Below are 15,836 nucleotides of genomic sequence, written 5' to 3' on the forward strand. Positions count from 1 at the left end.
GTTGTTTGATTCCAGAAATTCTGGTGGCATGTTTCACACATCTCTTGCATTTGGCAAATTATTAACACAGTTAATTTTATAGTGCCACAAAAAATCTATTTTGATTAAAAAAACCCTGAAAAATACAGTTTGGAGAGACATCAGGCTTTTATCTTACCAATTTCTTAGTGATCACATTGACTAAATATTGGTGGAGATGCTCTCAGTCTAAACCAGAAGTAAAAATGGAGTTAAGAGAACAAGGGGACAGAGGAAACCTGTTTTTACAGGCAGCTGGTTCTTTGTGGACTCCCAGCATCAGACCAGATTTGTGGCTGTCTCTGGGATGGCAGGTCTGGAGGATGGCATTTGAAATATTGTCAGGCTGTGGGGGCTTTGGGCTACAGTAGATTGTGCTTTCCTTTTCTTTCATAAACTATTTCAGGAAATATTCTAGAGTACCCCAACACTGGGGCTTGTTCTTTTAATGAAGTGGGTTATTGAGCCATTTGATTGAATATGAGCTTTGTACCCATTGGCTGCACAAATTGAAAAGAAAAAAGAAAATGGAAGGAAACAATAAATTAATGTGTAGTTATGAAGTAGGCATAGGTCTGAAGAACATAAGGCCAAGATGAATTTTGATCACTGTGGCAAGGACTGATATCTAAAAAAGAACTTGTGAGTAAAAGAACTCATGAGCTCTAAAACTGTCTAAACTGAATTGCTGCTTTGTAAGCAGAGAAGTTCCCCTGATTATTTTTTTATTTTATTTTACTTACTCAATTTTCCAGAATTGAAGGTAGTAAGAGAAGTAATTGCACCTGGTTTTGCCATTTAAATACGACTAATTTTATACTTCTCTCTTTATATCTTGGTTTTTAAGTCTAATTTTCTGTTTCAATTTTGCTCCTCCAAAACAGAAGAAAAAACTTCTTGAAGAACTTGGGGAGAATAGACTTCCATATCTGACACCAGCCGATGCTGATTTCCACCAGCTGGTAATGTATTTCTCTTAAATCATTTTAAACTAAGATGGCTGTTTGCACTGAACAACAGATAAATCTTCCTTCAAAGAGACACTGTGAAATCTGATGTGTAAAAAGGAATCCTGATGGCTGATAATGCACTTCCAGGTGATGTGAAATAAGATCTCTGGAACTGGGATGTTCACAAATGAGAACTTGGTGAACTTTCTTTATTTTTAGTGTGCCCTCACTACAAATAATGTACAACATTTAATCACAGTTTTTCATGCTTTGTTTAAGCAAAATACATGTCACTATTCCTTTAATTTATTTTTTCTGAGTGGTGAAGGGAACTTTATAGCATCTGTTTGGCAAAATAGGGGAATATTTACATAGAAATTTAAAGTTCGAGGGGCTTAATTCTACTTTCCAACAATAAGTAATTGTTAATTCTTGGCTTTCAAAACAAGCTGTGGAAACTGGAATGTCTCAAATGAAACCAAGCAGAAGTAAGATCAGGCCTAGTAGCCACATTAGTAGTAAACTAAGTGAGTGTATGCAAGAATATGATGAATAAATAGGATTTTCTTCATCTGTCTTGGACCTTTCTAGATCAGCTACAGAACTCAGGGTAGGTTCATTCAGATCAAATGGGATCATGGTAAGAGGAAAAGCATAAAGAATAACCTGGCTGTTTGAAGAGCTCCAGTGACCGTGCTCACATTACACAACACAGGAGTGGTGCCTGCCTTGTGTTGATATATGGCTCAAAGATGTGCAAGTGTAGAAGAGCTGGGAGAATTTATAAGAGTGACAACAGATGGATTTTATTATTTCTTCTTTCTTTACACAAAAACCCAAACACGTTCTTTTCAATCTTAATGCTCATGAAGAAACTCTTCCCCCTTTTTTTTGAGAAGTGAGCAGCTGGCCTCCCTCCTTCCTGGTCCTGTTACATCCCCTCCTGTTTGTTCTCTTCTGCCTCTGATGCTGCCAAGAGCTGCTGTGCCCAGCATCTTTTAATCATCTTTGAAAATTCAGTGTTTCCTGGAGCTGATGTGAAAAGAGAAGGTGGCATCTCATTTGCTCAGGGTCAGTGACCCATAAATACAGAAGACAATGGGAACAAGATAAGCAGTAAAATCACACCTGTTCAATCCTTAGTAAATTTTCAATGCAGTCTTTTTGCAAATATAGAATTATACTTTTTATGTAGTGTATGTGTGCATGCTAGATATTTTTAAGTGTATAGAATAATCATGAGCATCACAAACACCTTTTGAAGTCTGTGGTGGTTATGAAATGTTCATGGAATCACAGCTGTAGAAATTGCAAGTTCCATGATGCTTAAATGCACTACAGCTGGAGAGAAAAGAAGGGTGAGAGCTTGAAGATAACAAATCAGCAAAGTAAAATATCACATACAGTTTAGTTTTATAGTCTGTCTTTCCTGGACAGGCCTGCCTTATTCCTTGAAAGATCTACCTCTTATGAAACAGTATTCTTTGAACATGTTGGAAAAGTTAGGTAGGATGCAACAAAAAAACTGTCTTATCCTCTTGGGTATGGAAATGTACAGCCTGAACAGAGGTAAGAAATTCCAACACAAGCAAAACTTCCACTGACATCCTCTTTCAATGTGTTTTTCCTGATAAAAGATTTTGGAAATGAGCCCCAAGCCATCAGCTGAAACAATGTAGTGTTTAAAGCCAGTATGGAACAAGAAAGGGGCTGTAACAAGGTAGTTCACAAATATTTGAAGTACAGACTATAATTTCATGATGCACATGGCAGTTTGCTTATCAAGGGTCATTGTTGCTGATTCCTAACTTTATTCTGTCACTCAAGTCCATAGGGTGATTCTCTGTGTTGAGTATCACCATCAAAAGTGAAAGCAGATTTAAAATCTTGTGTGTAACAGTCACAACAAGGTTTGAACATCAAATGTGGTTGGTTTTTTCCTGTACTGTAGTAGCCTGTAATGCTGCCACTTCTTTCAGAGTGAGCAGTGAGTTGACCTTTAATACTGGCTGTCAGAGTTACAACACAGAGTACATGATTACTGCCCTTCCCCACCCCCCAAAACAACAAGGTGTCCAGTGTGAACCCAGCAGTCACCCCATGTTCTGATCCTGTAATTCTTTCCTTATGGAGGGCACAGCACAGGCACTGGCTGGGGATTTAAAGAAGACCAGGCTGTTTTCATGTGATGTGTCAGAAATGTGTTTCCACTTCCTGATTTCTTCTGAGATACCTTAATGATAAAATAGTTCTTAAGCATGTGATCTTAAAGCACAGCCCAAAGGTAACAGGCCTCTGACTTGGCTGGCAGCAAAATGTGCAAGGCATTACCTCTGCAGCTCAGGAGGGGAATACAGTGTTGTTTCCTTTGTAAAATCTGTGTTCTTCCTTTCTAGTGCATGTGTTCAGGGATTTAATTGCTTTACGTCATATTGGTATTTCCCTCCTTCTGTTTCTAATAATTGTTTGGGATTTCATGTGTGTGATTCATGTCAGAAATTCAGTGTATTTATATTTTCATATAAATGGTTTAAAAATGTATACTGTTAGTGACTGTTTAAATACTCTATAATAGCATATGTAATGTGGTATGAGTATGTCCAGTATACAGAATTATTTAAAGAAATACTGGGGAACTGCTTTAGAACAGTTAGAGCTCTTTCATACAGGGCATTTGCACAATGAAAGAAATAATAAAGTAATAATCTTTCTATGTCACAACATATAATATTCTAGCATTCTTAAGTAACATTATGAAAGAATATTTATGATTCCCATCAGCCTGTACCTTCACATCTGACTGCAGCCTATAGCTCCAAGTCCTGAATTGACACTTACTGATTTCATTAGTTGTTGTTTTTAAGGACTTTTTTCACTGTACTGTTCAAAGGCTGGAGATACACAGCACTGATAGAAACAAAAGGGGCAGTTCAGGACCTCTAAAGGAATCATTTCAGGCTTTTGACAAGCTCAGGTAAATGCAGCTTATCAAGTTTGGATTCACTTCTTTGAATGAAAGCTGTGATCCTGTGTTCTGGGCAGTTGTAGAGGGACCTTCACACAGGTCTGGGACTGTTTTCAAGCTTTGGTGTTTGAAGCAAAGCATGTAAATACAATTGTCAGAAATTATTATCTGTAGATACTGTTACAGGGGTTCATTTTCCTCTCTCTAGGAAGCTAGTTTTTGGATCCATAAGAATGTATAAAGAAAAGGAGTTAGCTTCACTGTAAAAATTTACAAGGAATAGTGGTGAGGTTTATAGATAAACCAAGATTTATTATATGTAATCATTATTTTTAAAATAGGCTTCCTTTTATGTTCTCCTTTTTAGTAGAAACAAATGATCCTATAAAGCCAGCTCTTCAGTGTTATAGGATAACAGTGCATTATGATGCAGAAGTCTGTTTTCATGCACTGGAAAATGTGAATACTTACTGCCTGGTTTGTATTTGTTAAGGGCACGTTCTTTGGATTTTAAAATTAATTTCCTGAAAGGCAGGTTCAAATGAGACTTGGAAGTAGATAGTACTAGAAAAGGGGGTTTGAGTTGTACCAGAAGGAGCTCACAGATGGATTGTAGGTCAGTGTGGTGTTTTGTGCCGGTGACTTTTATTTGTCTTTTTAAGAGCACTTTGAACATAAGCTATTAGACAAATAAAAGCTTTGGCAGATCAGTTTTAGGCATCCATGTGCTTTTGACCCATTGCCTAATGCCTTCAGATTTCAGTCCACCTTAATATGTGTCCCCACACCACCATCAGTACCTACCTTTTCTCCAAACTACTGACTAATTTCTGGACAGAAGAAAATAGGTGTGGGGAGTCCTTAGGAGCTTCACAAATGCTAATTGATGCCTGACACACTCACATTACAGCCCCTCCCTTACTAGGCACTAGTGTGCATCTGTTTCTTTATTTATCTATTAATTTTAATGAAATACGTAAGAACCCACTCTTTAAAAAGAACTTTTTCCCTAGCCTTTGTCTAGTTTGCCAAACAGTCTCAGCAGTAGTTCAAGCAGATTTACAGGCAACCAATAAAAGGTGTGATTATGTGATACTCACTTCCTTAGAAAAGCAGATTAACAAAATAAAATTATCCAAGCCTTCCTGGAGTGGGAAGCAGTATTGTGCATACAAAGCAAGAAGCTGCTGATTAGCAGTGTTATACCTTGCTGGGAGCTGCTGCCTCCACACTCTGCTGGATTCTGAACTCCAGCTGATACCAGAGCTGGTGTGGTCACAAGAGGATGTGAGGGAAAAGGACACTACAGGTAGGGAGCTGGGGAAGCAGTAAGTGTGGACATTTTCTGTTATCAAAAGAGAGCTTTTATATAAAATAAAAGAGAGATAATTGGTGGGTACTGAGGAATGTAAAAATAGAAAGTACCAGAATGTTAGCAGAACATTTTTAAAAAATGTACGTTTTGATTTTGTTATTTTTTTTCCCTGTAAAGTATTCTTATTTAAAGCTATTGGAGTTTATCCTGTTGCCCTCTAGATTCTGTACATCAGAATGAAACTGAGGGGTCTTTGCAACCTCTTTACAAAAAGAGGAATCACTTTCTTACTGCTTGATATTCTATTGTTTATATACTTAAAAGTGGCATTATCTACAGATTTGTCAGATGAGCTGGATGTTCTGCTGAATTGTTCTAGAGTCTTTGTATTTATTTAGTTAGAGATTTGCTCAGGTTTAAGCCACTGGTACATAGCCACAGCTTGTGCAATATACTGAAATGTAAAAATAAAGTAACAAGTGATGGCATCCATACCTTCACCACATTCTAGACTCATTCTTGTTAACTTGACAGCTTTGCCTTGTCTTGAAATATCTCGACTCCTGTAAAAAGAATCATTATTTTCCTCTTTTTGTTGTTTGTTTGTTTTTGTTTTTTTTTTTTTCTCCTTTAGTGGAAGACCAAGTATTCCAAGCTGATTTTCAAGAAATCTGATGCAGTACCTGAAGAGCTCCATCAAATGGTGCAAGAAAGCTTTCTGGCCTTGAGAGAACACAACTGTTTCTTTCAAGATCTTGTAAGGATCAAAGGAAAAGACTTTCTTACTCCAGTGTCTCGTATATTAGTTGGAAACCCAGGATGCACTTATAAGTACTTGAACACAAGATTATTTACAGTTCCTTGGCCCACAGGAAGTCATGATATAAAATATTGCAGTCCTGAAATACATGATGCTTGTAAAGCATTAATGAGACTTAATGACTACTTGCATATTGAAACAGTCAAGGCATTGCAAGGACAAAATTTGCTTGAAAACAAACAAATTCAAGATACTACTGTAATAGAGAGGAAGGAAAGTTTTGCTACTTCTCTTACAGAGCAAGAGTCTGTTTCAAAAGATCAAAGCAGTGTTTGTGTACCAGAGGATGACAGAAGTCTAAAGAACAGAACATCTTATAATTTGACTTTATTAAATTATATGGATCCACTACAAATGCTGTGCTTGAAACAAGAACCTTACTTTGGAATGGGGAACATGGCAGTGAGCTGGCACCATGATGAGAACCTGGTGGAAAGGTCAGCAGTGGCTGTGTACAGTTACAGCTGTGAAGGTGAGTGATGGCACTTTAGCAGTCACAGAAGTCCCTGAAATCCCTGAAGCTCTCCTGAGTTCCTTGTGTGTATGCACAAAGCACACCTGCACGCTGGTCTAGACTTGTCATGTGCCTCTGAATGCACTGTGGTACCTTTTGTATTGAAGTCTTATCTTTATTTCCACCAAAACCTGAACAAAATACCTGTGTTTGCTGCAGCTGAGTTAGCAGTTGTTCTTTAACTAGATTTAAACATTGGTATCATTAACTCCCTAAGAGCCAGGAAATCAAAATCTGTCAAATACCTTTCTCAGGTTAATGCATATGCATGTTTTCTATCCTGTAAAATGTTTCACTGTGGTTGGGATGGCCATTTTTATACTTTTATTTATCATATACAGAGTTGCTTTGCTTTATGCTGATTTTACTGCTCTTCTTTCTTTGGAAAGATCATTTTCAGTTGATTTGGGATAGAAGTATTACTCTATTTACTTAGAAATATATGCATTTTTTCTAGGCATGCTGTAGTGTTCATGTGTGTTTTATGGAGGACATGCCAACATTTCTCTAGCTGGGAAAACTGGACACTTTGCATTAAAATAACTCTGTCTGACATGCTTTGCAGGCTCTTGCTTATTTTAAAATGGATTGCATACAGCATTTAGGGATAGTGGTGGTACAAGTGCAGTTGAAGCATCATTAAATATTTCATTTCTGGTTTAAGGTACCTGCCCCATTTTTATAATTATTTAAGAGTGAACATGAGGATTTTTTGTTTGTTTTTTCCCCTAACAATGCTTGAACAAAGGCTTGGATTTTTTTTTAATGACTCTTAGTTTTGCAAACATAAGATTAGAATTTATTCTGAACCTTGGCTTAATTTGCAAATATTCTGTTATGTTTCATCATTCACAATGGATTTTTTTCTTCCAAAAATCCTATGATGTTTGCTTTAGAACAGGGGAAGAATTTGCATTGACTTTGGTAGGTTTCAGCTAAAGATTGTGATATAAAAATAATAGTTTATCTCCCACATGCATTCTTTTATTGGTTTTGTTAGTAGTTTTGAAACTCAGTGTCACTTTGTTACTTAATGTACAACTGAAGTCATATTATTTACATTTTCCTGGATATTAAATATTTCCCATATTACCAGGTCTCCATAACATAATGAGGATCTCAACATCTTCTTGAACAATATTGTTATAGCTTTGTGGAATCATGTCTTGTTTTTTTATTTTCCATAAATATGTTTAGTTTTTATGCTGACATCTTTTATTAGCACTTCATTCATTTAGTATTGAGTTAGCATTGAATTCTCAGTGTAGTGTAAAAAGACTGGCACAGAATCACTACAGAATACATAATAAAAAGAGTAGTTGTGCTGAGAATTTTTTTGTTGGAGCTCTTTTTCCTTAGAAGATGTAGATGAGCTGGGTTAGTAATTTTCTGGGAGAAAACACTGATTCAGTGGGAAATGCAAACACAAATTAAGCATGTTGATTTTTGTTGGAACTGGCTTGATTCTTTTTTCTGCCAGGTCTTGGATGTTTGTTTTGTCAGCTCTCAATTCCTCAAATCCCCAGTGGACACTGAGGGTCTGTGGCAGCCTTGGCTTGTGGGAGCTCAGGCTTCCAGAGCTGCAGGGCTGGTACTGACCTGCCTGTGCAAAGGCACAGTCCCCAGGTTGTCAGATGTTGAGCAGCAGCAGCCCTTGGAGTCAAGCAGTCTTACTGAGCTCTGGCAGCTCTGTCAGACTCCTTAGAGATGCACAACTCAGGTTTTCTTCTTACTTTCATTTACATTTTTATATCAGTGTTGGTTTTGTACCTACTTACTGGATTAAATAGTATTAAAACAGATACTACTGTAATTGAAACAACTTGTTTTCTTGTTCATTTGTTCATTGTTTGATGCCATAATGAAAATTTCATGTTTGAAACTTTGATCAGTGTTAATTGGAGTAGAAGCAGTTTTCAATATGCCAGAGAAGAAATTTAGACATCAACATAAAGATATTGGAACAAGCTGATATTATAATTGGTATCAGTGTTTATTTTCTTGTTTCCAGTGTAAAACTCTTTCAAAGCAACTTCAAATGAAGTACAATTCTAACTCTAAAAAAATAATATAACAATGGTCAGTTGGATTTAATGTTGATGTAAATGCTTACAGTCCTTGTTCTTAGCAATGTGTTGGCAGTGATTCTATTTTCTTAAGAAATGGTATGTAAGGTTACATTTAGGATATAATTTGGCATTACAGTTTGACTTGACTAGAGATCATTTAGGTTTCAGAGCATCAAAAAGTCTCAAACTCTGGACGATTTTGGAGCCAAATAGCAAAGAAACCTTTCAAAGCTACTTTTACTTTCTGTGCTCTGAAACAATAACCAAAGTAGTTCCAGGAAAACAAGTTTCATATTGTTCTGAACCTAACCCTGACCCAAACCTGATAAGATCAGATCTTAGTGCTGGAACATCTCTGAAATTTGAGCTGTCTCATTAAAAGCATAATGCTGTGGCCAATTTTCTGCAGCTACATTCTCTCTTTCATGTTTCTACCATAATTACAGGTTTGATGAGGTATTGTTATGTTGTGGTAAGATTTTAGTTCATTGCACCATTTTATTTGGGATTCCAGCATAAAGGTTTCTTGCAGGCCCAAGTCTGTAAATCTCTGCTGACCAGAATTCAAATCTGCACATAGTTTTGTTATACTTCCATTAAGTACTTGTATGCTTGACCATTTCTGTATGGCTTACTACAAAGTGCATTTTCTTAAGGTGATGGGTATGTGATCCATGATTTATTCACATGATTTATTCTCAAATACTTATGATTTAGATGCATCCAAATGTTTTTACTTAAATGGCAGCTGTAATTATATCAATAAATATACAGCATCCAATCATTCTTGAGGTGTCATAGAAAATTTAATAAAAACTTCTTTTTATGTAAGAGTTTGTCAGTGCTACTTGGGGATATGCCACAAATGTTAAGGTGTCTCTTTTCCCCTTGCTCTCAGTTTCAGGGTAGCTTGCATTTAAAAGCAAGTAGCAGCTTGCTTCCATTTGTTACCAAAATAACATGGTAGGAGCAATCAGTTTCAATTGCTGCTGATAATTATAAGGTGCAATAATTGAGAATATAGAGAAAAGGAGACTGTGAGCTGTATTTGAACTCAGTACTTAAGCAATAAAAAATTTATCAAACTGCAAAAAATAAGTCATTTTAACGAGCACATTCCAAAGGTGCTGGATTTATGAGGAGACCCCAGGAAACTTTGATTGAAATTGCTGTCTCTGATTGTAGTTCTATATTTTATTGGTGCCATATTGTGAACAGTGCTGCTGCCAAAGTGAATGGGAAGGCAGCATAACAGAGAGAGTTAACCCAGAAAGGTTACTTCTTTTTATAATATCCATGATGTATTGCATTAAAAATGCCTTGAAAGCCATCCTATTTGCAGTTTTCAGAAAACATTTTTCTTAAATTAAGTTACGATTTATCTGAGCAGGGTAGAAAATATGAAAGGCCCTTGAAGAGTTTAGTATTGATTTTTCTGAGTATTTGCTAGCTCTTGTTTTCTCATTTGTGTGCTCCTTGATGGAAGGGCCTAGAGCTGCTCCAAGAGCAGAGCTTCAGCAGAGCACTGCAGCAGTGAAGGGAGGGAACCTGGGGACTGTAGGAATTTTCACTTAGGAACATTTAGATTGGCTCTTTAATAGGCTTTGTCTCTCTGCTTCCTGAATTTAGATAATATTTCATTAACATAATAGTTAATATTAATTTTCTGAAGGCTGCCCCCAGCTAAACAACCTGCAATACCCATGTGAGATGAATGACATGAATATTTTAAATTGTGAGCTTATGGTCACACTTTGTGTGTGCCTCTTATAATAAGAGCGATACAACTTCATATTTTTCTTCTAGAATTTACTTAAGACAAAAGTTTTAAAAGTTATTACATAGAAGCACATTTCAAGTGGACAGTGAAATGGACAGTTGCTGAGTTCTAAGCAAGAGTTGGGCATGGTGCATAGTTAATTTTTAACTGTTCTCTACTGTTCTGTGCCAGCTACTTATTAAAACTTCATCCCTCCTCTGTCAAAATGCACTCTTAGTTTAGCTGTAAAACTGTTACACCATAGCTCCCAAATACCTTGTTATAAATGCTGACTGTATCTTTCAATTTATACTGCAGTGAAGTAAGCTTATGAAAATAGTTCTGAGGGATTAAGCTCTAAATACTATTTCTATGCAGTGGATTATTTTTTCCCCAAGCTCAACACATTCATGTTGCATAATGATAAGAAAAGTGTTGTGACAAATGCATTGAAGCTTCATTGGCTCTTGCACATGTTATCTAGCATGTTTGACTGGTAATTTTGAGAAAAGAATGACAGAGATGGTTCCAAGATTTGCTTTGTTGATCTAGACTGTGTTTTGCAACCATCATTTCACCTTTGCCTCAGTTTATGATTTAGTGAAATTGCAAGTACATAAACAAATGAAATTTCTCCTATAATGTTTTGTCAGTTTATGACTTGAAATTCTCTTAGAAGTTATCTATTGTTATATCAGTGTTGTTGCATTTTTTTGATTTTTTTCTTCCATGCTTGTAATTTTAGTAATGAAAGAAAGTTAGTGATGCTTAACTAAAACTCCCCTTACATGTGCTTAAGAGTTTCAGAAAACCTTAAGTCCATTACAAGCCTTGATTTGATTAGCCTTGGTAGTTAACTTAAAGTTTTCATCTAGGTAAGGTTGGTTGCAAAAAAAATCTTGATCTCATCTGGCTTTCTTTTTCTTTTACCTGTTGCATCCTTTTGAATTTGGAGATGATGATTGTAGCAAGTGGATACTATAGAATCTTTAAGCCTTTTAAGATTGTACCAGTGTGGGATATCTTTAAGTCTAAACCAGATTTTGTTTTTATGATTCTTACCCGTTCCCTCATTTTTGTGGTCTCTTTCTCTCTCTCAAGATTCATCTGTACAAGAAGGCAATGAACAGGAACTGAAGGGGAGAGACCCAGCTGTTTGGCACGTGGGCTTGAAGGTGGCATGGGACATAGAGACACCTGGCTTGGCAGTGCCACTTCACCAAGGAGACATCTACCTGATGCTTGGTAATTTTCAAGGACTAAAATGTTTAACTGTCTGTTGAAAATAGAGAAAATTACACTTATGTTAAAATAAGTTACCATACCTTCCTCACAGTTAGGACTTTTCTTATTTAGAAAAACATGAAATCTGGCTGGAGTGTATAGTAAACTCTTCCTACTCTGCCTACTTCCAAAATATTTAGTGGAACTTTTTTTTCTTACTGTTTCTTCCAGTGTACAGCTAAGAGAGAAATAGTCTTTTTTTCACCTTTTCTGTCTGTTGTGCAGTCAGAATTACTAATTCAAGTTAGACTTCAGGCCAGAATTTCCCCAGATCTTGCCAGCAGTTATGCTGTATCCATCCCATCCTTGTATTTCTAGATTCCTTTTGTAATCTTAATGCATTTTTTCTGAGCATCTCTTGTTCAACAAATAAATTCCTGTTCTTCAGCTTGGTTTATCAAGTGACACCTGTATTATGTAGGATGTGAATGAATGTCTAAAAGTTTTCTGGTACCACGGTCCTTGAGGTTTCAATCATGATGCCAATCTGTGGATATTTTATTAGTCACCAGTTTCACACATGACACTTCTCTCCTTCTGCTACTATGTCTACATTCAAACATGCTGTTTTCTAGCAGTGGGATTATACTAAGATCATAATGAACACAGCTGTCTTACTCCAAGAATGAGTCTCAATGTCTCAAGCGTAGAGGATTAAGAAAAGAAAATTAAATTGAGTTAATTTGCTTGAGCAGCTGAGCTCATGTGCTAAGGTTTATCCACTGAAAGAAATGAAGTGAGAACTGTTGCTAAGGTTTGTTGACACAAAATCTGTTGCTTTCTCTTTTGGCTCCTGTTTCTCTTGGTTTTCATTTTTGTTAAAATAAATTTTGTTGTAAATCACACAAAAACAATTACAAGGTTTCTGACAACATCATGTTGGCTTGTTTAGTGTCTTGGCTTGACAGACATCATCTTTGAAGATTGAGAGCACTTGCAGAGCTCCCTGCTTATGTGATTGTAACTTGGAAGGCATATTCCATGGAATGTCCCTAGAATGACTGTCACACTCCCAGCTTTATGGGCAGAACAGTCTTTTGAATTTTACCTTTCACAGTTTATATACTAAAACCAATTCCTTTATAAACCATCATAAAAACCATGTACCACTCCTTGTTCTTAGTTATCTCATCAAATCTGCACTTCTCTCAGGGAAGTGTTGTGTAGAAGTACTGGACTAACTGTGCTCTGGAGAATGTTCAGATATGGAAAGATCAGGTGTTCAGATGTGAGATCCTTTGGCATAGTGTGGGATGTGCCTCTCTTTTTTGTAAGGGTATGAAGTAGAAGTCTAGAAGGAAAGAGGGACAGTGCAAATGAAGTTTAAGTGGCAGCTAAACATTCCTAGAAAGGTTATTATAATAATCTATTTTTGTGCAATAGTAGTTAGGGCATCAAGTAAACTTCTTATCTAATCTGTCCTGACTGGAAACTTTGAGCATATAGAGCAATGCTGGCCAAGAGATTCAGAAGGTATTTAATAAAAGAAGGGGACTAACTTTAGTATTTTTATTGCAAAATACTGTCGATTGTAGTTGATTGAGTTACCAGATCATAAGGGTGTTTTTTACTCCCTTGTGGAATTTATATAGTGGCTAAAGTATTTTCAGAGATTCTATATGAAGGGTAGATCAGAAAGTTAGTTTATTTAATGAGTAACATCATGAGCGTGTTTAGATGGAAACAAAGGATATATTAAACATTCTTTTGAAGATGATGTGTAAATCACTTTCTTATTAGTACTTTTGAAGAGCTACAGATTTCAGCTCTGTAGGCCAGGTGTTTTTTTAATCTCTTCTGCATTTCCATAGTCTTTGTATTTCGTTTCAATTACTTGGGAAAAAAAATTACTCTTCTAAATAGTCTTAGAGTGTATTCTTGAAATGTCCCTTTTATTAGGTTTCTTTGTATTGTGTTTCTTTGCAGCAGAATTGCCTTTATAATTTTGACTTGGAGTGAAAGACAATTTTTATTTTTATTTTACTGCTCAGATATTTTGCACTAACTTTTAAGAGGGGGTATCTTGAGGATGCCAACTAAAAGACAAAATATGAAAACTCTGTAAAAGAAAGAAACTTGGCAATAATAAAAGCAGAAGATTCATTTGTTTTATGCTTTTGTACATGCTGTATTCCAGAACCTCATTTCAGTAAGCAGAGTCCTCTTGCTGGCATTATGTTAAAAGCAGTGGCAGAATGCAAGACATCTAGAAAACAGAACATGGAAGAGTCCTGCAGCTGGTGGTGGTTCCTGTACAGGCACTGGTTGATAGGACTGGGAGGACTGGTTGTGACCACACCTGACTCACCCACCCTAGCACAGAACTCAGCTACTCTGTAGGTCTGTCCTTCCACTTGTTGGAATGGTGTCGTGTTACTGCTTTATATGAAGGTTGAAAATGCTGAAACATCACGTTCAATATGCTGCTTATAATTTAAAAGTCAGGTCCTATCAATTTCTGTACCTGTAATACCACTAGTATGTCCTGTGGTACACACAACTCTATATAAGAAATTGTGGTAACTGGATATTTCTTACAGTAATGTGCAATTACAGTAACTTGTAAATCAAGATCAATGGGTAGAGCAAAGTAACAAAAAAAACCATTTTTTTCTTTTTAGCATTTCTAGTAGACATTTAATACTGTTTCTGTTCCTCTCTTCATTGGCTTTATGAATGTTTTTTGTTATTCTGGGGAGAAATTAAGTAAATGTCTTATAATTTAAATTTACATCTTCTTTCTCAGCAGCCCTCTTCAGATGAAATCATGAGCTGTAATTTAGGTGTATGCTAATACTAAACATAAGGTGATCACATCCATTCTTCTTTTGAGCTATTAGAATAATATGTCTTTTATTAAGCAAAACCAACAAAAACTCAAAATCACTTTCAGTAAGACATATTTTTTCAAATAATTTTTAAGCTTTTTTTAATATCAAGAAAAAAGTCTGGTGACTGGCTGCAAGTCTGCTGCCTAAAAATTCAAATCTCAACTTTATATCAGTCATGAAACGGAAACAGTTTAGCTCAATTTAGAATAAAATATTGGTCTGCAGAGGAAGTGCACACTGAACCCTGCTGTCCCAAGTACACAGGCAAGGGGTGTCTAATGTGAAACGTGTTGGGTGCGTGCAATAAATCCAAAACGCGTGGAGGTGAGCACAGGGCCCCATCTGCTCTGTCCTAGAGCATGCTTAACTAGGCTTGTCATGGTCCTTCTATTAAATTGGAATTTTTCCCCTAATCTTTGAGTTAGACATGACCAGATTTGCAAGCAGATTTACAATTTTCACTAATTTTCCTACCATGACTTCAAAACATACTTAACAAAAATACATTCTGGACTCTTTCAAAGGCAGATTTACTTTTCTGCAGCTGTTTCCCATAGATCAAGCTCTTAGCTTGAAGGTTAGGGTTTTAAAACAGCATGAAGATGAACTTTGAGTCTTAAACCACTCCCCACCCCCAGCAAATTATAGTTTGAGAAGCATCAAAAAATTATTTTCATAACCAACCAGAAGTAGGTTGCACACATTGCAGAGGTTGGCTTGTGGTTAAAGATAAGTATTTAATGGAAACACTTCCACATGTATCAAGTGAACTCATTAAACTATTTCTAGATATTTAATCTGCTTCTATTTTTCACAAACTAACTTGAACCCTCTTTGCTCTCTAGCATCTTGAATGTGTTGGAACTTTTCACCCCCTCCTTTTTTTGAGTCCACATTTAATCCAAATGGTATATGCCCTGCTATTAAGACTTAGAACTCCAGAAATGTATTTGTCATTACCAAACTTTGATTGTGAAGTTTGACAGCTCTGACATATTTCTCTCTGAATTTCTTTTAAGTTCATTATTCTTCTAGTTTTTAGACTTTTAATTCATTTTTATTTGTGCATGGTTTTCTTGTTTGTTAATGGTAGTTAAGAAAACGATTAGCAAAAGTCCATTCCGTTTCACTTTTGTTTGTAGATACTTGTGGTGGTTAGAATAGCAAAGATTTTGCCAGTGCTTTAAACACCACCGTACCTTTTATTTGCCTCTTGAAACAGATAAGAGACAACTGTCTATAAAGTTCATGAGGAACACTTTAGAGAAGATAGAAAAGACTATATAAATCTCTTTTGGTAATTCTGGGAGC

At 36.2% G+C, this 15,836-nt stretch overlaps 1 protein-coding gene across 6 annotated transcripts in view; it reads left to right on the top strand.

The window, feature by feature from the left end:
• Positions 1 to 15,836, top strand: part of FTO (FTO alpha-ketoglutarate dependent dioxygenase) — a 222,211-nt gene that overhangs the window by 38,183 nt on the left and 168,192 nt on the right. For all 6 annotated transcript variants that reach the window (XM_050978819.1, XM_050978821.1, XM_050978817.1 and 3 more), the window contains 3 exons: positions 903 to 980; positions 5,883 to 6,540; positions 11,512 to 11,655. In XM_050978819.1, the coding sequence (XP_050834776.1) occupies positions 903 to 980; positions 5,883 to 6,540; positions 11,512 to 11,655 (880 nt within the window). The remainder of the gene's footprint in view (positions 1 to 902; positions 981 to 5,882; positions 6,541 to 11,511; positions 11,656 to 15,836) is intronic.

Source organism: Serinus canaria, chromosome 11 (assembly GCF_022539315.1).
Source record: "Serinus canaria isolate serCan28SL12 chromosome 11, serCan2020, whole genome shotgun sequence".
Classification (NCBI taxonomy): Eukaryota; Metazoa; Chordata; class Aves; order Passeriformes; family Fringillidae; genus Serinus; species Serinus canaria.